This window comes from Chanodichthys erythropterus, chromosome 7, assembly GCF_024489055.1.
Source record: "Chanodichthys erythropterus isolate Z2021 chromosome 7, ASM2448905v1, whole genome shotgun sequence".
Taxonomy (NCBI): domain Eukaryota; kingdom Metazoa; phylum Chordata; class Actinopteri; order Cypriniformes; family Xenocyprididae; genus Chanodichthys; species Chanodichthys erythropterus.
Window position 1 is genome coordinate 32,746,008 of NC_090227.1, and position 25,254 is coordinate 32,771,261.

At 36.7% G+C, this 25,254-nt stretch overlaps 3 protein-coding genes across 12 annotated transcripts in view; 1 reads left to right on the forward strand and 2 right to left on the reverse strand.

Annotated features, from left to right (window-relative positions):
• Positions 1–25,254, forward strand: part of c7h11orf16 (chromosome 7 C11orf16 homolog) — a 117,613-nt gene that overhangs the window by 91,422 nt on the left and 937 nt on the right. For 5 of the 7 annotated variants that reach the window (XM_067390252.1, XM_067390251.1, XM_067390253.1 and 2 more), the window contains 7 exons: positions 16,718–17,333; positions 17,482–17,699; positions 19,123–19,479; positions 19,578–19,708; positions 19,792–19,933; positions 21,984–22,209; positions 22,314–22,886. In XM_067390252.1, the coding sequence (XP_067246353.1) occupies positions 17,490–17,699; positions 19,123–19,479; positions 19,578–19,708; positions 19,792–19,933; positions 21,984–22,209; positions 22,314–22,886 (1,639 nt within the window). In that variant the 5' untranslated portion in view covers positions 16,718–17,333; positions 17,482–17,489. Of the gene's footprint in view, positions 1–14,390; positions 14,525–14,783; positions 14,919–16,717; positions 17,334–17,481; positions 17,700–19,122; positions 19,480–19,577; positions 19,709–19,791; positions 19,934–21,983; positions 22,210–22,313; positions 22,887–25,254 lie in introns of those variants that run through there. The other 2 variants (XM_067390255.1, XM_067390254.1) reach the window with 2 other exon arrangements.
• On the reverse strand, positions 276–5,747 carry wee1 (WEE1 G2 checkpoint kinase). Its single transcript, XM_067389246.1, has 10 exons — positions 4,692–5,747; positions 4,041–4,246; positions 3,657–3,723; positions 2,897–3,069; positions 2,521–2,789; positions 2,326–2,418; positions 2,148–2,233; positions 1,878–2,048; positions 1,609–1,754; positions 276–1,481 (listed from the first exon to the last, which is right to left on the reverse strand). Exons 1-10 carry the CDS (start codon positions 5,160–5,162, stop codon positions 1,325–1,327), a joined length of 1,839 nt encoding a protein of 612 aa, XP_067245347.1. The 5' UTR covers positions 5,163–5,747; the 3' UTR covers positions 276–1,324.
• znf143b (zinc finger protein 143b) lies at positions 6,401–14,601 on the reverse strand. Of its 4 annotated transcripts, none has more exons than XM_067390250.1 (16): positions 14,549–14,601; positions 12,866–12,981; positions 12,685–12,774; positions 12,431–12,526; positions 12,251–12,331; positions 11,755–11,939; positions 11,442–11,510; positions 11,242–11,358; positions 11,068–11,143; positions 10,839–10,964; positions 10,544–10,723; positions 10,185–10,412; positions 9,307–9,440; positions 8,641–8,796; positions 8,396–8,539; positions 6,401–6,732 (listed from the first exon to the last, which is right to left on the reverse strand). In XM_067390250.1, the coding sequence occupies exons 2-16, from the start codon at positions 12,972–12,974 to the stop codon at positions 6,649–6,651; spliced, it is 1,875 nt and encodes a 624-aa protein (XP_067246351.1). In that variant the 5' UTR covers positions 12,975–12,981; positions 14,549–14,601; the 3' UTR covers positions 6,401–6,648. The 4 variants fall into 4 exon arrangements, with proteins under 4 accessions (XP_067246351.1, XP_067246350.1, XP_067246349.1 ...); XM_067390249.1 differs by lacking the exon at positions 14,549–14,601 and adding an exon at positions 14,477–14,490; XM_067390248.1 differs by lacking the exon at positions 14,549–14,601 and having other exon boundaries at positions 12,431–12,514; positions 12,866–13,005.

The window sequence follows — 25,254 nt, forward strand, 5'->3', positions numbered from 1 at the left end:
TGTGACATCAATAGGCATTTGCCAGGGTGAGGATTATGAACCTCACTTTTTTTTCTTTTTCACATGTGTTTCACACACAACATTTTAGTACCCGCAAAATGCGATACTCAACGGAATTTGCGTTCACCGGAGCGTAACCATAAAAACATTAATGTAATGGTACACTCAGAAAATTAATGCATTTTTCACCTTTATGTAGATTTAATTTCAAATATTTCAAATGCAAGCTAACTGTTAAAGTTCATATAAAACAAACTAGGTGCATTTAGGTGAAAACAGTTTATTAAAATGAACATATTTACAGACAAAATGAAGTTGAGGATTAACAAGACCAAATAATCTAAACAGTACCCTATCAATGTAGTTTATGGAGCACAAAAGTCAAAACTATACATTATTAACTAAGGACATAAGATGAACTGGACAAAGATTGTTTTAATGCTACAAAAATAGGGTTGGAGATTTGAATGGCATATGTACATTTAAATCATTTGCTTCCAGTTTTAAGCATGCATTTGTCACATGGTTATTTCAAGATTTGACAAGATTGAACAAAGCAAAAAAAAAACAAAAAAAACAAACAAAATCAGTGGATGTAATCTGCAAGAAGGTTACTGGAGCACAAACACTTTTATGATGATGATATTATGAAATATTGCTTGTTAGAATGGATAAAATGATTTAAAAGGTATTTAAAGAAAAAAAATAATAATCTTCCAACCCTAACTGGATACAGACGAACATGAATAGCAGCAGGCTTTCTGTGACAAGCTCACCATTGCCTCCAAAGTGCTCATTTTAATGGCAATTAACTCAATCCCCAAGTTCTGTGGCCCAACAGGCATTTTTCACAGGCAGTAAGGTGCACAAATCTTCGATCTGGTACATTCACATATCAGGGCTCAATAGGGGTACACACCTCCCAATTTGGTAAAGAGCAACACTGCACCTTTGCGAAAGCAAGTGCAGGGAGACCATTTTGACTCTTACCTATGGAACTTAAAGCAAGGATTAGGAAGACAGATCTATACTACAAATGTGTCCATCATAAGGCAATTCTGTCGGAGATTTTTAAAAGGCAAACCTAATTGGTAAGGCAGATCTGCATTACGTACTCAGAGGCTATTGCCAAAACAAGGCAGAAGGACCCAAGCTTCAGTAAAGGCCATGGTACTTTGTGTCAAACAGTATAAGCACTATAAGTCACATGACAGTCTGTGTCATCCTTCTGGCTACAGACAAAACTGTCTGTGTGCACAATCTTTCATAAGCACCACTGTAGTTCCTATACAGGATTGGTCATCTCCTTTGTCTGGAGTTCAGTTCAGTAAATGGTGAGGCTAACAGAGCGGTTCATCTTCTTCCCGATAAGTCGAGAAGCTCTGGAGCTGGACTGGACTGTGGAACGTGTCAGAACGCGGTCTGTGGACAGAACCCTCTCTTCTGCTGCAGCCTTTGCCATCTGAGCTTTCTTTAGCTCCCTGAGAAACAAAAAACAGAATTAATTGAATCCAAAGAAGTTGAGTTTCCACCATTAGCATTTAGTATGTTCATAACAACTAAAAGACCTAGAATTTGCCTTTGTAAATGAAAGAATATGTCACATACTTCTGCAGAAGTGCGTTCTTGAATTTCTCAGCATTGAGCTCTACGCGCAGCTGGTCAGCACTCATTCTGGAAGCAGTCAGAAGAACGGGATGCCTGACAAGGTCAGAGGTTGAGGGTCGCCGTGTTGGGTCGGGATGGATCATAAGCTGTCAGGAGGATAAATGCATTTTAATCTAACATTCAAGGAACAATTCAACAGTTCTGGCAGAAATAGAAAGCACTAAAGTGAATTACTTATATTTAGGACTACTTTATAGAAGAAACCTCACCTTCAACAAGCTTAAAAATTCCTGAGAAAGCACTTGTGGGATATGGGGCAGAATGCCCTGTCGGATTTTGTGCCACTTTTCTCCATTGGTGGGAAGGGGCTCTGCTCCAGAGGCACTGACTACAGTCAGAGCAAGGGCAAATATGTCTGCCTTTTTCAGGTTACTGTAGTCCTGTGGGCAAGAACAGCTAAATTAGTACATGATATATTTCACAGAAGATTGTGACCTGCCAACAATTTCTTAAGATCCAGAATGAAAACAAGTGTTTACCTCCTGAAGAACTTCATTTGCCAGGTATCTGCTGTCACCTTCTTCAACTTGTGGATTGGTAACAGTTGTAACATGACCTAGATCACCTGATACAGAAGAGATTGTCAAAATCTTGTCCACTTCATTAAGCCATGTCTGTATTATACAATCATCTGGGCATGTAATTTGAGTATCTTACCTATTTTGTACACCACACTTGTGGTGGGCCCATCTTCTTCATCTTCAAATTCCTCTACACTTGGAGCAGGTTTGCGTGAAATGAATATATTGCCTGAAACAAACAAATCCCCAAATTAAAGCATAAAAATAAAATTGCAATTTAACATAACACATCAATAAGATATTTTAAAGGCTGTAACAAGCAAATACATACTTGGCTTGATATCCATGTGAACAAGTGCCGTAGAGTGAATGTACTTGAGTCCACGAGAGACTTGCAGCAGCAGATCCTTCAGCTCCATCTCAGACAGGAAGTGCATGCGTCTGTTATTCTCAGCAATGACATCAGACAGGGTTCCACCATTGCAGTACTCATTCTGGATCAGCATGTGGTCATCTTCTGCCCAAGCAGAATAATACCTCACAACATGGGGGTGCTGTCCAAGAACCGCATGTGCATATACCTCACGAAGTGCATTTTGCCTATCGGGAGAGAATTCACAGGAATAATTAGAAAATAATAAAAACCTCCATTCAATATAGTTAGAGTAATAGAAACCACATTCATAAAAGATGTTGCGTTCACTTACTCATCCACAGAGCCTGCCAGGGGTTTTTTCGAACGTTTGATGGCATAGATACACCCGTCCAACCTCTTGACGCATTTAAAAACAGAACCAAACTCTCCAGAGCCAATCTTCTCCAGCTCATGGAATTCAGATGCATATCTGGACATCATGTTATTCTCCATCATTGTGATCCTCTGTGGGAAAATCACGTTTATTAGACAAAATGAATACAGTGGTACTTAACCAACTAGATAGTCATGGAAATACAGTTAAACCAAAAATTATTTTTGATATTTTTTATATGTTTACTAGTGGGTGCAGGATACTATAATTCATTTATGTAAGTGAGGATAACAAAATAAAGTAAACTGTGACATTATATCCAAAAATTCTTCATAAAGTGGATTACCAGTAAAACTGATAAAAAATTTGGAACCAAAATCATTTTTTATTTTATTTTATATTGTTATATACATACCCTAGAAAAAAAGAAAAAAAAAACATTACTGGTGTGCATCTTAAGACAAAACAATGCCACTGACATATTTTAAGATGTGCCAGTACAAGTTTCTTTCAGTTAAAACAGCTCAAACATGCATTTTACTCTAGGATTAGCTCAAGCCTTGTCTGTGAAACCAGGAGGGAAAGTCCTAGGTTTGACTTAAAAGTTTCAGTTCATTTCAGTTTCTGTCTAAATTTATTTCAGTGCTTCATTGGTTAAAAAGTAGTATTTAAGTGCATAACTTTTAATAACTCACAGCTATAATTAATTCAAATTTACCTTTGAGGGCGGAATCAGCTCCTCCTCTATTTCAGCGTCACTTGCATCCATATCCTCCCCACATGAGCTACAGAATGAAAAGACATCATTAGAACGGACTCACATCAAACGCTAGGGGGCAGCAGAGAGGCCTGACTAAGCACATGGCGTGTAGATGGAGCGAACACGAGGAGCTGGTTCCTCGCCAACTTTTTGTCTTGTAATAGAATTAGTAAACGGATTTAACGAACGGTTCTGCAACCTGTGCCACACCTGTCCACAATCGGCATTGTTGTCTGTCATTCTATTAAAACTACTTCATAGCAATCAGTAACCTCCTGGAGGTTAACTAATATGAAAAGAAAAAAAACGAGGAAAAGTTAGTAAAGACTGTGGTCAACGTACTCATTCCAGTGTGATCGTTTCCTGTTGTTTCTTTGTAGTGTCGACGACTGCACCAGAATGGAGTCCGGGGTGAAGGGGTTGATGTTTACTAGAGGTGTCTGGTTTCGTCTTCCGTCCAGACAGGCTTTGCTCGTGGAATCCACATTCTTAAACAGGGCGACTCTCCGGTTCGTCGATCCCATCGTCCTGGCCCTCGACAACAAGCTCTGTAGATGCATAATTTAATAGTCATTTTAAAAATCATTTAAAACAAGAACAGCACAGGAAAACGTAAAATAAAAAGACAGTGTCAAAACAAACAGGGGGAAAACTGAACATTGCGCATTTTAAATGATGTAAGTTAATGATGTGCTAGTATCAATAGACTGATTCACTAAAGCTGTTACGCAACTTTGTACAACAGGTCCAGTATCTGGGTCACTAGGGTGAGCTCATCCACCTGGTAAAGGCTGGACTGTTTTTTTCAAATCATAACTACTTTATTTGATTTTTTTGAATGTTAACAATAACAGGAAAAACGTAAGGAGAATTAATTATACAAATGTAAACAAAAAAAAAATACTCTCACGTTCAGCATTTGAGAGGAACCGATGTTAAAATGCAAAAACATTAATTTTTGTTCGTTATTAAGTTCAGTGTATGAGTACAAACCTTTGGAGTATGAGGGGTATCGAAGAGACGGAGTTTTCTGAAGGTTTTATGGGGTGGTGTATCAGGACAGTCCGGGATAGGGGAGCTGGATCCTTCCATGTCATCATGAATGTAACTCCTTTCGGGCGAACTGTCGTAAGCCTGGGGACTTTTCCTTGGCGATGGAGAGCTTTTCATGTAAAAAGTTTGTTTAGCGCGAGACGGCGAGCCAAATCCCTCCTCATCCCAGGACTCGTCGTCGTCTCTGGTTCGGCTAAGCGGGCTGCTGCTGCCCAGGTCCTCCGGCCTCTTATCGTTGCTGCGGCGCACGGACAACGGGGAGTCCAGCTCCGTGAAGCCCGATTCGGCCCCGGTGCTGTTGTTCGCATCTTCGATGCTGTCCTCTTCACCATCACTTGCCGAAAACTGCAATTTCTGGCGAACGGGTTTCAGATTTGGAGACTTGCCGTGCCTCCGTGGGCCGAAACTCATCTTTCCAGACAAAAGTTCAGCTTATGTAAAAGGATAAAACTTAAAAAACACAACCAAGTTGTGTAAAAGTGTAAAAACCAGCCCAAACGGCTGGGAAATCAGGCAGAGATTATGTAATTTAGATAAACATATCTAATACTGTTCATGCGATTCAAGAACCGGAGCGCCGATGAAGTCCCGAGAACAGCGATGTGGTTCCAAACTTGTTCCAGGAGGAAAACTGCTACAAATTGTCCGAAAAATATCTTCTCCCGCTGACTGATATCTCCGTGACAAGTCCAAACAAGCTCAGTTTAGACGCATATAGAAACGGATAACGACGTCGAAATCGTATAAAACAAGCGTCCACGGAGACGTTTCGGGTGAAAAAATGGCTGCTCCACAAACTTCCAACTGATTTTGAAAGAACTAGAAAAAAATAAACTCCTAATAGTAATAACGCGACATATATAACGCCGAACTAAAAGGTAAACTTCTCAAAACATGTCAAAACATCCAGAATAGTATCGTTTAAGACAATAATGTTTACAAAACTAGTTTGAATGGCGAGCTACTCCTCCCACTAACAAGCGTGGTCAAAGTCTTCCCGCGACCGTTGGTCATGTGACGTGATATACACCAATGAGCGCCGACTTCCAAAGTTTAAAAGATAGGAGGGACGCAAGTACTACGTCAGTAAGCCCCTCCCCTGAAATGTCCACAGACTGTGACTTCAATTTGGCGCGAATGCTCCTCTTTCATCTACGAAATGGTCTCGTTTGATCATTGAGATGATCAGATGAACGTTTTAGTGAAAATTGCGTTCATTATGGCACACTGGAACATGTTACATTAATTACATGGCATTATATTTGATAAGATTAATCATTTTGGCAGTGTTTTTATGGTGGTGTAAATTAGCCACATGGTTTTGTTTTGATGGCAGAGCTTCTCCAGTGGAATTGACCGGCTATCAGTTAACAATAGCAATCACTAAAAGCCTGTTAAAAAGCTTTTCACAAATGATGTTTTGCACACCATATTAATGGGACTTTCCAGTATTGTATTGGGCAACTCATAAAACCCACAATCACAGTATTAAAATTAGAGGCCATGTTTGGAAAGTCCCTTGGATCTATATGGTAAATATTAAATGTTTTTTTAAACTAAAAAGACTCAAGTTTGTAAATTGCACATTTTGCTGTTAAGTCAAAGAATACAATACAATGAAATCATTCTTTTTAAATATATTTGTAGGCCTTTTCTTAACAGTTTGCAAAAAATAGCATAATCAAATATATACAGAAAAACTCTACTTTTAAAACAGTTATGTACATATCCACACAAAAATATCTTCTTGATATATTGCATTCATGATGTCAGCATTAGAAAAAAACTATGATGCTTTTCAATACCCAGACGTACATACACGCAGACACACACACACACACACACACACACACACACACACCCTTGAGACGTTTAGTTCACTGTTATACAATGTGAGTTAATCATCCATGCCAGGAGTTTCTCCTTGCTGTATTCTTGATGCTATTCTGATGGCTTCTTCTAGGGAGGGCTGATCACTGAGCTGAGAGGGGAAAAAGTAGAAATTCAATTTAATAAAACTAAAATGTTTGCAGTTGCAGTATAACAAATAATTTCAAAACTGTCCATCTTGCGATGCTCAATGGCACCACCCACCAAGCAGAGAGTCACTCTTCTAGAGAATGACACAATGCCCCTTTGTTGGCATAAGGGCTCATTAATCAGGACTGAATGGCAAACCAGTCAACAAGGTTGATTGGACTAGGTTGCTCAGTTAGTTCTCCATTAGTGCAAAAAAAGCAAGTGATACAATCACTAATCATAATTATTAGATCATTATCTGCTACTGATTTCAACTATTATTACACACAAGAGCTGAAATCAATGCTTAATTAAATAGTATTTTTTGGAAGCCAGGATTTTTAAAAAGATTAATAAGGCCCGATTTCATAGACATGGCTTAGGCTAAACCAGGATTAGACCTTAGTTCAATTAGGACTTTTAAGTAGATTTTATAAACATACCCTAGAGAAGAAAAAAAAACATTACTGGGGTGCATCTTGAGACAAAACAATGGCACTGACATATTTTAAGATCTGTCAGTAGAAGTTACTTTCAGTTAAAACAGCTCAAACATGCATTTTAGTCTAGGATTAGCTTAATTCTTGTCTTTGAAACCGGGGGCATGAGTATAAAACTGGTGACTGTTTTTGCACACTTTAATTTTAAGTTTATGTTGCACCCATTTTGCATTAATTTTCTCTCAGGTATCCACAAAATCTGTATTTTTAATCACATTTTTGCACTTAAGTCATCAAAAAATGATCCTAGCTTTGGTGTAAAGATTTTTTTAAAAAGAAACATAGGCCTGGTTTCACAGAAAAGGCTTCGACTAAGCCAGGATTAGGCCTTTGTTCAATTAGGGCATCTAAGTAGCTTTTATAAATGTGCCCTAGAAAAAAATACAGCAGTACTTAACCAACTAGATAGTCATGGAAAATACAGTCAAACCAAAAATTATTTTTGATATTTTTTATATGTTTACTAGTGAGTGCAGGATACTATAATTCATTTATGTAAGTGAGGATAACAAAATAAAGTAAACTGTGACATTATTTTCAAAAATTCTTCATAAAGTGGATTACCAGTAAAATGTATAAAAATTTGGAACCAAAATTATTTTTTATTTTTATATACATACCCTAGAAAAAAAAAAAACATTACTGGGGTGCATCTTGAGACAAAACAATGGCACTGACATATTTTAAGATATGTCAGGGCATATCTAGCTCAAGCCTTGTCTGTGAAACCAGGAGATATTGTATCAAATATATTTATATGGCTTGGCTTAAAATGATTTATATCATACTGAGAGAGTAGTCCATTTCATTTCAAATGCTTGAAATCGTTAGACCTACAGAACAGTCTACAATACTAATTCAGTTGAGACCTACATCTTTAACACAAATCCTAAAAAAAATACTACCAACTACCAACAAACAGTCTTTTGGAAATAATTGCATGTTCCCACCCTAAAAGGGGCTTAAAGGTTTACAGCATTAACTGCAATTCTTATTATTTACTCTCAGGCAAAGTAAACACATGATTTAAGCTTTGTGACCGCTCTTAGCTGTGTGTGTTAATGTAACTCTGTTTTTGAGAGTAAAATTCCATAACGCGTGCCGGCGTGTGTATATATTCTATACCTGCACAGCTATGTGTGTGCCGTTAGAGGTAGCCAGCAGTGTGACTGGGTGTGGTCTTGTGGAAACCACATGTTGTTCCTGATCCTGCACGAGCTCCCCTTCTTCTGTCTGGTATGCAGAGAGATCTGGCGTCACAATAGCCACCTAAAACGCAAATAAAGTTCACAAAATTAGCTCAGTTTAGTTGTGTATTTAGTAAAGTAATGGAGTCCCTAGGTAGGAAACCAGCTAGTAACACCAGCTACCTGTCCCTCTGTACCGTCTGCAGACACCATAGTAACAGAATGTGCTCCCCCTGAGGAAAGCATTGCTTCATGTGCTGGGATGGTTATGGTGGTTCCTTCTTGCGTTACCATGGTAATTGTGCCTCCCATAGCCTGCATATCTGCTTGAGACAGAACCTGAGAGGGAAAAGACAATTAGTATTTACCTGGAAGATAACTGCATATCCACCACCCTGACAGTGTTTTCTCTCATCGCACCACCCCTTTTCCACTGTGATTTTTTTTTTTAATATTTCATATTGCAAACCCCCAAGTATGAGGCAAAAGATAAATAAAATAGATCCGGATGATATTGTGTGTGATCAACAGAGCATTGGTGGACATTTATACAACACCGTGTCTACACCGGATGCAAGTGCCGTGACATGACAAAATTATAATCAGTGATGCTACTGTCTACACTGGATGTGGTTCGGTGAGAGAAAACACAATAAATTACTCCAGTAAACTGATGCCCCGTTCAATTTCTTACATACTCCAAGTGCCTGCGCTATTTCTGACATGAAGGACAAATGGATTTGCAATGGTCGTTTAGTCGGTCCAATTGTGGACAGCTTACAGCTGTTGCGGTGTGACGTGACACAACACTGGTCGCGTTCGGTGCAGACAGAGTAAATCCTCACTGACCTGTTGTGTGCCATCCTGAGATATGAGAGCCACGTGCTGTTGTCCCATGATCTCTGATCCTGACATCTGCTCAGACCCAGAGTCATCTTCCACCACTGTTGGAGTGTACATTAACCCAGGTTCATCAATGGCCTCTGAAAAAGGTGCAATTTTGAAATTCAGATTTTAAGTAAATCAATATTATATGGTTTTTGACTACATTTACATGCAGTGTAATAATGTGATTACAGTAGGCTTAGGCATTATTGTGATTTAACTTGTAAACACTCAAGTAAACAATACTTATCAAACTGATGTGAAGCACATTATCGCAGTAACCATAATTGTAGTTTAAATATGAGATGTATGCAGATTTTAATCGCAATAAACAGACATATAAACATTTTAATCACATCTATTCCACTCTAACCTAAGTGTGCATGTGCTTATTGTGACATGGATGACGTTGTCACGCGCAGATTAATGTTCACATTGACAATGTTGCCCAACATTAATATAATGCAGTATATTGATGGATGAAAACATTGAAATGAAGACATTTTAGGCATGTCACTGAAATAAATCCAATAAAAATAGATCATCCGTAGAGATGTTTTAAATTTGACGTAAGTAGATTAAAACAGTAACATACCCACTGTATGCGAGTTCAGCATTTGTGCTGTGCATTGGGGTGTGTGAATAACAGTGGTAAAAATGACCACAACTCTTAGCGAATATTCAGAATAATGAAAATTGCATGTAAACAGGAGTGTGCTCATATTATTTACACATCTTACTGCGATTAAGTAAGTAATAATCATGATTATTGGAATAATCATATTATTGGCTCACATGTAAATGTAGTCATTGTTTGTGACTGGAGATTTAGGTAAACAGACCTGCAGGGGGCTCAAAATAACCTTCTTGTTCCTCTTCTATGGGCTCGGTGTCATTGTGCGCTGTGCGTTTATGCATGGCTAATGTAGAAATCTGCTTATACGTCTTTCCGCAGTGGTTACAGTTGTAGGGTTTGCAGGGCGTATGAACCACATGGTGCTTGTACAAGCTGGAGTACTCAGTGAAACGCTTGTCACAGCCAGGAACAGTGCAGACGTAAGGCTTCTCACCTGAAGATGAGACACACTTTGAAACTTATTGTCTGAAATTATAAATAAATGCTTGCAAACTCAAAGTTTCTGGTTACATTATAATGATACTTTATACGATTTTGAAAGCAGTTAGAGAGGACAACAAGTACCTGTGTGGATCCTCATGTGATTTTTGTAATTGGTGGCACTTGCAAAGGCTCTTCCACAGCTAGGTTCGGAGCAGTAGTACGGCCTCTCGCCTGTGTGAGTACGGATGTGAACTTTACGAATGTTGGAAGTGGTGAAAGATCTCCCACAGCCTTCAAATGGACATTTAAATGGTTTTTCGCCTAGAAAATGAACAATTTAAACAACAAATTTAAACAGACCAAAAACTTAAATTCATCTTTTTAAAACAAATGTATTTTATAAGCCAGATGAAACCCAGGTAAATATGAAAACCACCTGTATGTGTTCTTGTGTGTTTTTGTAAGTCTCCAGAGGTTTTGAAAGACTTGAGGCAGTTAAGTTCCTGACAGTGATACGGTTTCTCTCCAGTGTGTGTTCGGACGTGACTCTTGAGGCCATACCCTGAAGACAGCAGAAAGAAAAATAAAATGCAGCATGTACAAAAAAAATTGGAAAACAACAGAAATGTGCTTTTTAAAAAAAAAAAAAAAAAAAAAAACTTTACCTGTTGCAAACTTTTTCCCGCAACCCATATGTTCACATATGTATGGTTTATCCCCAGTGTGCGATCTTTCATGCACCTAAAAATATTTAGAAAACCACATGGTCAAGAAATTAATAAAGTAATACAGAGACTAAGGGCACATCTGAACAGAAATCTTCTCTTGCATGATTTCACCTTCAGATGGTGAGCAGTAGTGTAGAGTTTTCCACATCCCTCGTGATCACATCTGAAGGCCTTTTCCCCAACATGCTGGACTCTAGGTGACCGACTGTCTTGACCCTGCAGTACAATCTGAATACACAAAGTGGGTAACAGCTTCATTAACATGCAAAGCATTCATTTTATGCAGAAAATAGTATCAGTAGAGACAGTACCTGCATATGCACACTGCCATCAGAGTCTCCTCGACCAAGTAACCCAGTACTACATTCTGTGGCCTCAATCTACAAAAAGGCACACATTTTAAAACAGATATGTGGTTATAATACATAAACATAAAACACTTTCTTTAAATTAACAATTAAAGATAAACAAGGCATATCACATACAGTACACAAAAAGTGTACAAGTTTAAATTGATTTAGCATTCAAATACACGTTTTGTTTCAGTTAGAGTGGTTGAATTGAACCATATAAAAAGAATAAATAATAAAAATGCAGAATAAGTGACAGGGCAGTGATCTTAACCTTAGTAGAGTACTGTTCCAGCACACTGATGGTCTCAGCATCAATTGTGCCCTCCGTCTGTAAGTCTGCTACAGTACCATCTGCCTGGATGGCCAAGATGGTGTTGGATTGAGGCATATGCTGAATATATGCAGTGGTGCCATCCTCCAGCTGAACAGCCTGTAAACCGCCCTGATCATATGTTTCTAAAAAAAAAAAAAAAGTGAACACATGGAGATTTGCTCACTTGACTTCATCAGAATGAATCTAACATTTTTTTTTTTTTTTTTTTAAAGAATCTTGTGTCTGTAAAGGTCACACCGCACCAACAGAGGGCAACAGATACTTCATCGGGTTTTGTTGGATCAGTGTGTTACCCCTGTTGGAGTCTGTTGGCATCTGTTGGAGCTTGTCTTCGCCGATTGAACACGTTGAATTGGAATTAGAATGTCTGAGGAGCGACATGCTGCAATCATAATCACAATACACAGTAGTAGATCGTTTTTCAGAGACAGACCTTTGGGTGCATGAATGTAAGCGGTTGTTCCATCCTCCAGTTGTACAGCTTGCCCATCTTCTAGTCTCAATCCTTCTCCACCTAAGAAATACATTTGAAAGCATAAAGGCAAATGTATGGTCTTTACAATACAGAAAAGTCTGTCTTATCAAAAATTAAAAATAATCCATATAAATATACCTGTTTTAGACATTGGTAGGTGCTGGACATAAGCAGCAGATCCATCCTCCAGTTGAATCACTTGTCCTTCCATTATTTTGTTTTCTGTGAGAGAAACTATTATATGCTGTAAGATTTGAATGTGGACTAAGCAAGAACATTTTTGCACAATATTTGTTGTAAGCTGAATGAAATACTGAACATCTTCAAATCAGTAAATAAAATGTCTTTAGATTATTAGCTTATGCATTGCAAAAAGTAGTCCTTATGTGTACCTTTAGGGCTATGTTGGATGTATGCTGTGGAGCCATCCACTAAAGTCACCGCCTGCAAGCTCACTGTGTCCATTCCATCCATGTTGTCATCTGTGTGGTAACAGTTGGCTGTTATGCATCTACATTGCACTATGCACAAAATATAATACTACTGCAGAAATACTATCCATATCCATCTCACCTCCAACCGTTACTGCCTCTGTCAGACAAAGGGTGACCTGCTGCGGGTCCCCGTCCACACTTTGAAACTCCATGCCCTGGGTGTCTCGATTCACCTGGGCTAAGAGCATGATCTGCCTGTACAAACCAACAACCATCAACGATTTTGTGTTAAAACTAAGAGGCAATCAAATACCTGGATGGTTTATTGTCATGGTGGGTTTTGAAGCCATTTTACAATATTTAGACAGTGCATTAACTACTTTTTTTGCCCCCAATTTTATAATACAAATATTTTAGCAATATTCAGTTTACAAACTGCAAACACACATTCACAGACATTGCAGGATATTTTTTATAGATATTAATTATGATCTTGGTTTTGTGCTTGTGTACTCTTTCTGTATGACCTAATTTTTTAAAGATTTCCACATATTTAATTGAAAAAATATCATAATGAACATTACCCCTACAGTACTATATTGTTCAGAACTGTTCTTGTGTAGTTGCTCAAGTCGCATTCTATAGAAAACATTTTAATATGCATTTCCTAAACCTAGTATCTATTTTTGTCCTAGTACTTTTTACATTTTAAATATACTTTATTTAATCATTATATTAATGTATTATAAGTGCTAGTAACTATGGGTCATGTGTTATAGCTGTTAAAACTCTTTCTAGCAATATTAAACATGTAACTTGCAGCAGTGGTTACTTGAATAAAAGACTAATTACATATTCAATTAGTGCTGGGAAAACTAGAATAGATACCAACAACACCTAGTGTACATACTAGTCAGAAGTGAATAGGTCAAGGATAGATCCCCAAAGGATTCAATGGCAAAAAAATTTGTAATTTGCCACCAGTAACAATGGAATATTACTTGACACCATTAGAATTATATTTTTTATTTATTTATTTGTTTTATAAAAGTACTATTAACATAACAAAATAGACAATAGTTATACTATGGAGTAAATGTTAGGTTAAAACGGCTTGCCGTAGAATATTGCATAGCATTCTGCGAAAATATTATTTCAAATGGTGCAAAAATAATAAATGTTGAGATTCGGCACGTGTATCGAATTCAAGTATGTGCTAACGCGGGCATTTCAATACTAATGTCCATTTTAGCCAAATAGCTACGAAACATCTTTGTAAATAATATCACTATGAGTACAAAAATTAGTAAATTACGAAAAACGGCAGGAATGCAAAGACAATCCGGCTAGAGTTGCTCACGAGTTTTTAGTTTTATTAGTTGACAGGACATCTGTCATGCTAACTCATCCTCACATGTTAGCAAATATGCTACCAAAATCCTCGCCTTTTACTTTGGCAGTTTCCTAATGTTTACACAATATAATAGCCGTTGAGATTTATATAACTATACTATGTCCCAAACTAACGCAAAGTTATTTAGCCCCGTATAAAGTCGTTTAAACAAAACAACAGCCGTTAGCCCATATTGAGTTGGTTGCTGCGGTAACAATCACAATCGGAACGTTACAATGTTGCAACCGATTACAACCCTGCGTCCAACTGCCTTTAATAAATAAAACACCGCTTCCGATGCATTTCCACTATTTTATTTCGTTTTGAATCCCACTTCAACTTCCACCATACTTCCACCGACACACTCTCCAGCTAAGCGGCGTCTGAGGAAATAAGGCACACTGGGTAAAAACACATTTATATACTAACCTCCGAAAATTTTCCAACAATCCCTTCGTTCGACCACCATGCACCAGGGCAGGAAACGCTATGCAGAAAATACAACCCCAGAACATGAATAACGGTAGAATTCCTCCAACTGATCGGTAATACGCATATGCGATTGGCTGATGGAGGCTGCAGACGCGCTCCCATTGGCTGAACGCCAGTCTATGCGAATTCGTGTTGTCAGAAATTCATGTTCAGGGGCACCTTAGGGACGCCATTCGGGTCTGTTGGGTGTATTGTTCAAGCGTGAATAAGCAAATCTAGCACTGCAGCGTCTGGGCATGAGATATTCATTGGGCGGATAGATGCCGTGGGCTTTGTGTACATTTATTTGAACGCCATAACTTGACCAGTGGGTTTATTGGTTTTATAACAGCACATTTATACAGTGTGTCACAGAAGGCTTGGTCGCCATTTTGAATAGCATTATGTCATGGCCGAAGTGAGGATGCATGGGCAATGCAGTGCAGTAGAACGGCGTCAGTGTTTATGTCTGTCTGGTGAATAACGTGGAGTACCCTGTTTGAAATGAAGTTTTGCATCGGAATGACATTCTTACAACAAGCTTAATTTTTATGTTGTGTTAGTTTCAGTTTGTTATGCATTTTTGATGCCTTTAGATATTATATCCTCCCGAGACCCAGAAAAAAAAAGTTTTTTGAATTTAGTATTTTTTCAGGTCATTATATTGTTTAGAGCGTAAGATCCAAAAAAAAAAAAACATTTTTGAAAAATTACACTTTATTTATATGTTATGTATGTCCTCTGTGGTGGACACCAGGACTAAGTTGTTTAAAAAATAAAATGGCATGAAATGACAGGTATAGGCAAAAACAATGGAATTTTTTTTTAAGCACCAATCAATTTTTAGGCTTCAGGGTTGTTTTTAGCCAAACTTTGTCTAAAGATGATTCTTGGCTATGTTATGAAAGATATAATGGAATTAATTGATATACCATTTTACTTTATGCAATATGTGGGTAAAATGGCCATACATGGATTTTCCCATTCAATACAATGTATCTAATTTGCATATTAATGTGTATTATTGCATATCAAGGAGCAACATGCAATGAAAAAAGAACTGTAATATTGGGAGCAATAATTGACAAAATTTTCATAATGATATCTAATAATTAATAGGCATATTGATACATAATTTTATTCCCTATTCACTTGTTGTGTCTCCTAAAATGCCTGATAAACATGATTTAAGTCCTGGTGTCCTCTACAGAGGTCATGTATGAAATCAATGCCCTGTTTCGTAACAGAAAGTCATATTTTGATTAGAAACCCCATAACATTTTCCTGAGATGTTGATTTATAAAAAAACAATTTGAAAATGAATCCGATTTAAATGATAATTACAAAATATTATCATATTTCCATAAGAGTGCTAATTTTGATTTTCAGTCATATTTAAAGACCAAGAAGTTGTTGTTTTCATGGCGAAACCTCTAAAAATGTGGTATCTCTGCAAAGCCCTGAATGTGCTCTTTACAGGACATCCAGACTTAAAACTGACACGTATGATGTCAGAGAAAATCACTAAAATATAATGTCCACTACAGAAGACAAAAGTCTATTGCTGCTCAGAAGTCAGAAGTCATTTATGCTCACCAAGTCTGCATTTATTTGATGACAAATACAATAAACAGTTATATTATTTATATTTAATAATACAATATTACAATCAATTTATAATAACTGTTTTAAATGATTTGAATATCTTTTAAAATGTAATTTATCACTTAACATGATTCTTCAGAAATCATTCTATGCTTTGGTGCTTAATTATTATCTATAATTTTATAAATGTTATCAGTTTAATATTTTCACAATATTACTGTGTTTTTCATATAAGATACTTATTTCAAAATCTTTAAAAAAAACAAAAAAACTTTTGACCAATAGTGTAAGTTTAATACCATAGAAAAATATGTATGTATTCCATAACAATGTATATCAAGTCTATTTTTGATTGACACATGCAAATGAAGGAATGAGTTTTCTCTTGGATGTTCGAAGGGCTACTTTTCTACGTTTGCAACATTTCTACTTTTTAATGTCTGTCAAAGTTAGGTCCTTTTTCCAAAACATCATGTATTTTTCATCAGCTTTTCTCACCTCTGTGTCCTCTTCACATTTCAGCTTCTGTGGAAGAGAGGATGACAGCACATAATCTATTTTTGGACTGAGAGTCTTTCTTTGGGATGGACGTCATAGCTCTGAAATCAGGTTCAGGTGTCTCTTTCTGGTGCACGATCTCAAATGCATTTCTCTCAAAGCCATCATACACATTTTTAACAGTTTCAGCCTTTCTCTTTACAACTGGTGCAGTTTTTCGTAAAATGTGCTATTTATTATGCATTTTGATGTGCTGAATTCAGATATGACAACTAAAACAAATGATTGGCTACTGTTTCCAAGATATTTAAGTTTTTACATTTTACATCCATGTATACTGTATAGATAGTACCTGTCACCTGTCCGTTTATGTAACACTTTTAAATTCAGCAAAAGGGTTATATAAATCAAATTTGTTATAAAACAAAAGGCAAAAAACGTATGTATGTATCCTGTTCAGTGTTACTCGGCACTTCTTGGCCTGTGTTTTGTCTCACCACTAGATGGATGTAATGACATTCTAAGGCTGGCTCACTATGGCAACCTCAGTACACAGTGGACACAGAGATCAAATGGATTATTACTAGGGATAGAACAAAACTTGCTACAGTTTGCAAGACTGTTCTTGGAATCGGGAAAGGTATGAATAACTTTTAATTGTTTTTATATGTATTTTCATTCTAATTCTATTGCTTACTAACAAAAAGTTGAAAAGAGTTGTTTGTGTTAACAGAAGCTAGTCAGATGGGTCTTTAAGTCTACTAACAGCAAATTCAATTGTGTTGCAGATTATTCGATGCGAGTGACAATGTCATCGCAGGTATCTCACAGCCAAAGTGTCCTTCCCTTGTTCATGGGTAAAAGCAGAAATATCACTTTTATTCTGGACTCATCTGTGGAAATGAATGACTTTTTGGGACCAGTGAAGAATCTTATCATCCAAACCTTAATTACTAAAGCTTCACTCAGAGACTCACTCTTCAACATTATCAGCTTTTCATACAAGGTAAATTTACAGAGTCCCTCTGAACATATTGTCACAAAAGGTTACTTAAATATATTCTAAAAAAATGATGATAATAAGTTTGGTTTGTAACTGTTTTAAGGGAATAGTTCACAAAAAAATGAAAATTCTGTCACCGTTTACTCTCAACAAGGCGTTCCAAACCATAGGAATTTATTCATTCAGCGACTGTGGCAGCGACTGTCATTTTTTCCCTTTTGTGACGTTTATCCCAGAGAAATGGCTTCTCGAACAAAAAATAAAAATGTAAGGCAGGACATGATTTTGTCCGTCAGGAATTGATTGGATGGTTGGATTGTTGTGGTTTGCTATTGGTCAATCTCATGTGAGTGACAGGTTTTCCCTTAAACACGTCATCAGAGAAGAGATTGCTCACCAAGGCTACATTTATTTAATTAAAAATACAGTAAAAAACAGTAATATTGTGAAATATTATTACAATTTAAAATAACTGTGTACTATTTAAATATATTTGACAAAGTAATTTATTCCTGTGATGCAAAGCTGAATTTTCAGCATCGTTACTCCAGTCTTCAGTGTCACATGATACTTCAGAAATCATTCTAATATGCTGATTTGCTGCTCAATAAACATTTATGATTATTTTCAATGTTGAAAACAGTTGTGTACTTTTGTTTCCGGATTCCTTGATGAATAGAAAGTTCAAAAGAACAGCATTTATCTGAAATACAAAGCTTCTGTAGCATTATACACTACCGTTCAAAAGTTTGGGGTCAGTAAGAATTTGTATTTTTTTGAAAAGAAATTAAAGAAATGAATACTTTTATTCAGCAAGGATGCATTAAATCAATCAAAAGTGGCAGTAAAGACATTTATAATGTTACAAAAGATCAGATTTCAGATAAACACTGTTCTTTTGAACTTTCTATTCATCAAATAATCCTGAAAAAAAATATTGTACACAAATATTTTGTACAATTGTACACATTAAATGTTTCTTGAGCAGCAGATCAGCATATTAGAATGATTTCTGAAGTAATGATGCTGAAAATTCAGCTTTGCCATCACAGGAATAAATTACTTTGTGAAATATATTCAAATAGAAAAGAGTTATTTTAAATTGTAATAATATTTCACAGTATTACTGTTTTTACTGTATTTTTAATTAAATAAATGTAGCCTTGGTGAGCAGACAAAACTTCTTTTAAAAACATTAAAAATCTTAGTGGTTCCAAACTTTTGGACTGTACTGTATATGTATATATATATATATATATATATATATATATATATATATATATATATATATATATATATATATATATATATATATATATATATATATATATATATATATATATATATATATATATATATATATATATATATATATATATATATATATATATATATATATATTTATTTTTTTTATTTTTTTCACTAGGCAACACCATGGTCTTCTCACATGATGCCCTGCACTCCTGATGTAGTCTATGAAGCCTTGAGTTGGATCCACACATTACAGACGAGTCCTGGCAGAGACCTCCACACATCACTGGCCTTAGCATTCTCTGACCCTGCCTGTCAGTCTGTCCATTTGGTGACCAGCGGTCTCCCAGACAACCCCACACAATGCTTGGGTTCATTATCAACCCTGGTGACACGCCCTGTGCATACATTTTACATATCTGACAAGACTCCCATGAACACTGACATATCAGACTTCTTGCAGTGCATCACCTCCACCACTAGAGGAAGCTGTTATGTCATGTCTCTCAACTCAGCTGGCTCTGTGGATCAGGTAAGAAGTTTGTATGGTGACTGACCACCACTTATGCTAGCCAGCCTTTATTAGTTAATCGGATATTTTTCACCATTTAATGTTTTATAATATAACAGCTCAGTTTGTTGCATTCAACAAATGACCTGATTCAAAATCCATCATACTCGGAAGATCCAAGGCATTCAGTGGACTTCTATCAGGCCCCATACTACAACTGCACAAGCTGTGTCTGTTCTACACCATACTGGTATGCTTTCTGTTTGAACTGCAAAGACTGAAAGAAAGAAAAACAATAAATAATTATATTGTGGTAAATGTATATCTTTGCAGGTGTTCCCCTGTGAATCCTTTTAGTGCAGTATCATGTGTATCTGGAAGAGTGATGCGAGGTGCTGAGCTTTTTTGCGGCTGTCGTGTGTTAGCCAGGAAAGCGATAGACGGGTTTTACTACCTGGGGACAATCATACATCAGGTACTGAGGGGAAAAAACAGAATATCATCATGAACATGCTCTACTAGTCAGTAGTTTTTGAGTTTGTATGATTTTTTTTTATGTTTCTGAAAGAAGTCTCTTATGTTTAGCAAGATTGCATTTTTTTAATATTTAAAAAAATATTCAATTTAAAATAACTGTTTTCTATTTCAAAATATTTAAAAATGTAATTTATTCATGTGATGGCACAGCTTTTCAGAATTTTCAGCATGATTACTCCAGGCTTCAGTGTCACATGATACTTCAGAAATCATTCTGATATGCTGATTTGCTCAAGAAACATTTTATCATGGTTATTTGTGGTTAATATATCAATGAAAAATGTGATTTGTTTTTTCTTTCTGGTTTTTTTTTTGATGAAAAACAACATTTATTTGAAATAGAAATCTTTTGTAACATTATGAAAATCTTTATTGTCACTTTTGATTAATTTCTTTAGAAAAAAATCCAACTGACTCCAATTCTTTTGAAAGGTAGCGTGTCTTTAAAGGATTAGTTCACTTTAAAATGAAAATTACCCCAAGCTTTACTCACCCTCAAGCCATCCTAGGTATATATGACTTCTTTCTGATGAACACAATCTGAGATATATTAAAGGGTTAGTTCACCCAGAAATTAAAATTCTGTCATTTATTACTTACCCTCATGTCGTTCCACACCCGTAAGACATTCGTTCATCTTCGGAACACAATATATACACAAGTTAAGATATTTTAGTTGAAATCCAATGACTCCATGAGGCCTCCATAGGGAGCAATGGACACTTCCTCTCTCAAGATCCATAAAGGTACTAAAAACATATTTAAATCAGTTCATGTGAGTACAGCAGTTCAATATTAATAATATAAAGCGACGAGAATATTTTTGGAGCGCCAAAAAAACAAAACGGCTTATTTAGTGATGGCCGATTTCAAAACACTGCTTCAGGAAGCATCAAGCACAAATGAATCAGTGTATTGAATCATGATTCAGATCCCGTGTCAAACTGCCAACGGCTGAAATCACATGACTTTGGCACACCGAACAGAAGATTCGACACACTGATTCATTTATGATCTGATGCTTCCTGAAGCAGTGTTTTGAAATCGGCCATCACTAAATAAGTCATTATTTTGTTTTTTTGGCGCTCCAAAAATATTCTCGTCGCTTTATATTATTAATATTGAACCCCTGTACTCACATGAACTGATTTAAATATGTTTTTAGTACCTTTATGGATCTTGAGAGAGGAAATGTCATTGCTGGCTATGGAGGCCTCATGGAGCCATCGGATTTCAATTAAATATCTTAATTTGTGTTCCGAAGATTAACGAAGGTCTTATGGGTGTGGAATGGCATGAGGCTGAGTAATTAATGACAGAATTTTCATTTTTGGGTGAACTAACCCTTTAATAAATATCCTGACGCATCCAAGCTTTATAATGGCAGATGGCAGGATCAACGAGTATGTGCCTCCATCCACATCCATCCATCATAAGGGTGTACTCCACATGGCTCCGGGGGGTTAAAAAAGACCTCCTGAAGCAAAGTGATGCATTTGTGTAAAAAAAAAAAATCCATATTAAACAAGTTATGAAGTAAAATATCCGCCTTCCATATTCAAGTTACGAAGAAAGCGTAAAACTCTCGCAGTTCAGAAAGCTTAAGCTACGTCCTATGCCTTCCCTATTCAACTTACAGAAAAGGCATAAACCGACGCGACGCCAGTTCCGTTTTTTCCGTAATTTGAATATGATGTGGATGGAAGCACTTTCTTCAGCTCATACTTGTTGATCCTGCCATCTGCCATTATAAAGCTTGGATGCGTCAGGATATTTATTAATATTTCTCAGATTGTGTTCATCAGAAAGAAGTCATATACACCTAGAATGGCTTGAGGGCGAGTAAAGCTTGGGGTGATTTTCATTTGAAAGTGAACTAATCCTTTAAATATAGTCAGCTCTTCAATTCAAATTCAATTGAAAATTTAGATCAAATCTATATTTATGATCAGTATGTTAAATATTTAATCATTTCTTTTGGTCTTTAGGGCAGAGGAAATCTTTATATGGTGGAGTTTGATAAGTTTGGACCTACAGGAAATACATTAAATACAGTTCAGCCAACCTGCCAGCCTGATATAGTTAATCTAGCCATTGCACATGGTCACAGTATAGTACCAGGGGACACCATTCTAGCACCATGGGAGCCAGATCTGAGGAGATATGGGCCTGGAAGAGTCGTCTCCGGAATGGAGCTAAGATATCCACTAAAAAGTAAGTTTTAGTTACAATTTTTAAATCAATATTAAAACATAAGAGTGATCCGTATAACTGAATAAACCCAGGTTTATTTGCTCAGATCTATTGTCTCATTAAAGGTGATGAAGGTCTTTTGGGACTCCAGGTTCTCTTCTGGAACGGGATGACAATTCATGTCCCCAAAGAGCTTGCAGTACGGATTCCAGCCTCTCACCATGAGCAAATTATCAAAGACCTCCAGCATTATTCATCCAGGCCATGTAGCTACAGGGTTTCCCACTGCTGCGGCACCATGAACTGTTTTGAGTTGCCATGTCACCAGTGCAACCACCACAGTCTGTCCTCCATTCCCCTGCTCCACTGTTCAGTCAAGAGATGCTGGCCAATGTTCATGTCACCTCCACTACTGAACAACCAGAGAAGAGATGAGCTGGAAAGGAAAGTTGATCTCCAACTGAAAGAATTACAGAGCTCTCAACAGACACAAGTGCCTTCATCCTCCTCATCATCAACCTCTGACTCAGATGACAATGAGGAGGATACTGCAGCTGAAAAGCACAGGTCAGAACTGGTGAGTCGCTCAGTAAACACAGAGATTTCCTGCCTGAGAAAGCCATACACTCAACCTGAGTCCAAACCAGCCTGGAGATACTGGAAAAGCGGTTCTGCAGAACCACAGCACAAGCAACCAGGTAATGATTAAATGTTTACGATATACAGTAAAACCAAACATTATTCAGACATTTTTGATATATTTTTACTAGTGGGTGCAGGACACTATAGTTCATTTATGTAAGTGAGGATAGCAAAATAAGCTGTGACATATTATACCCAAAAATTCTTCATACAGTGGACTACCGGTAAAATTGATAAAAATTTGGAACCAAAAATTCTTCAGACACTGTGACCTGACCATGTTTTGCTTAAGAGTTATCTGACATAATTAAAGGTGCCCTTGAATTGAATCGAATTGAATTGAATTGAATTGACTCAAAAATTGAATTTACCTCAGCATAGTCAAATAACAATAGTTTAGTACGTGGAAATGACATACAGTGAGTCTCAAACTCCATTGTTTCCTCCATCTTATATAAATCTCATTTGTTTAAAAGACCTCCGAAGAACAGGAGAATCTCAACATAACACTGACTGTTACGTAACAGTCGGGGTGTACGCCTCAATATTTGCATATGCCAGCCCATGTTCAAGGCATTAGACAAGGGTTCAGTATTAACATCTCGATCTGTGCACAGCTGAATCATCAGAATAGGTAAGCAAGCAAGAACAATAGCAAAAAATAGCAGATGGAGCAATAATAACTGACATGATCCATGATATCATGATATTTTTAGTGATATTTGTAAATTGTCTTTCTAAATGTTTCGTTAGCATGTTGCTAATGTACTGTTAAATGTGGTTAAAGTTACCATCGTTTCTTACTGTATTCACGGAGACAAGAGCTGTCGCTATTTTCATTTTTAAACACTTGCAGTCTGTATAATTCATAAACACAACTTCATTCTTTATAAATCTCTCCAACAGTGTAGCATTAGCCGTTAGCCACGGAGCACCATCAAACTCATTCATAACCAAATGTAAACATTCAAATAAACACTGTACTTACGCGATTAGACATGCTGCATGATGAACACTTTGTAAAGATCCATTTTGAGGGTTATATTAGCAGTTTTTTTATGTTATTTAAGGCAAGCGCAAGCTCTTGGGGCGTGGAGCACCAGATTTAAAGGGCCACACACCCTGAATCGGCTCATTTCTAATTATGCCCCAAAATAGGCAGTTAAAAAAATGAATTAAAAAAAATCTATTGGGTATTTTGAGCTGAAACTTCACAGACACATTCAGGGGACACCTTAGACTTATATTACATCTTTTAAAGGTGCCCAAGAACGTTCTTTCACAAGATGCAATATAAGTCTAATGTTCCTTCTGAATGTGTATGTGAAGTTTCAGCTCAAAATACCCCATAGATTTTTTTTAATTCATTTTTTTAACTGCCTATTTTGGGGCATCATTAACAATGCACTGATTTACACTCGGTGCCGCCCCCTTAAATCGCGTGCTCCCTGCCACATCAGCTGTCAACTATATTACAGCACGTTTAAGTTCACACAGCTAATATAACCCTCAAATGGATCTTTACAAGATGTTCGTCATGCATACTGCATGCATGCTTCGAATTATGTGAGTAAAGTATTTATTTGGATTAGTTTTATTCTGAGTGAATTTGAGGCTGTCCTCCGTGGCTAATGGCTAATGCTACACTGTTGGAGAGATTTATAAAGAATGAAGTTGTGTTTATGAATTATACAGACTGCAAGTGTTTGAAAATGAAAATAGCGACGGCTCTTGTCTCTGTGAATACAGTAAGAAACGATGGTAACTTTAACATCATTTAACAGTACATTAGCAACATGCTAACGAAACTTTTAAAAAGACAATTTACAAATATCAGTAAAAATATCATGGATTATGTCAATTATTATTGCTCCATCTGCCATTTTTCGCTGTTGTTCTTGCTTACCTAGTCTGATGATTCGGTTGTGTGCAGCTCCAGATGTTCTGCCCTTGTTTAATGCCTTTTATAATGTGGAACATGGGCTGGCATTATGCAAATATTGGGGCGTACACCCCAACTGTTACATAACAGTCTGTGTTATGTTGAGATTCGCCTGTTCTTCAGAGGTCTTTTAAACAAATGAGATTTATATAAGAAGGAGGAAACAATGGAGTTTGAGTTTGACTTACTGTATGTCATTTCCATGTACTGAACTCTTGTTATTTAACTATGCCAAGGTAAATTCAATTTTTGAATCAAGGGCACCTTTAAAAAAAAGTTCTAGGGCACCTTTAAGATACATTTTTTCTAACAGTTTAACTCTTAGATCTTGTCATATTTTATTACCAACTATAGTGAATAAACTGTATTAATGAATAAAATGTTCAAGGTGTCTGAATACATTTTGGTTTGACTGTAGCTGTCAAATGGACAAATACATTAAAAATACTGATCATGATCTGACATGTTAAATTTGAGCATAT

Excerpts from the sequence above, each read along its gene's own strand:
- wee1 (XM_067389246.1), bottom strand. The coding sequence starts at position 5,162 with ATGAGTTTCGGCCCACGGAGGCACGGCAAGTCTCCAAATCTGAAACCC. Across the intron at positions 3,724-4,040 it reads AAACGATCACACTGGAATGA|CTCATGTGGGGAGGATATGG; the intron begins GTACGTTGACCA and ends TTCATTCTGTAG. Across the intron at positions 2,419-2,520 it reads TCACATGGATATCAAGCCAA|GCAATATATTCATTTCACGC; the intron begins GTATGTATTTGC and ends TGTTTGTTTCAG.
- znf143b (XM_067390247.1), bottom strand. The coding sequence starts at position 13,001 with ATGGTTGTTGGTTTGTACAGGCAGATCATGCTCTTAGCCCAGGTGAAT. Across the intron at positions 11,940-12,250 it reads TTACATTCATGCACCCAAAG|AAACATATGATCAGGGCGGT; the intron begins GTCTGTCTCTGA and ends TTTTTTTTTTAG. Across the intron at positions 9,441-10,184 it reads TTATTTTGAGCCCCCTGCAG|AGGCCATTGATGAACCTGGG; the intron begins GTCTGTTTACCT and ends CACCTTTTTCAG.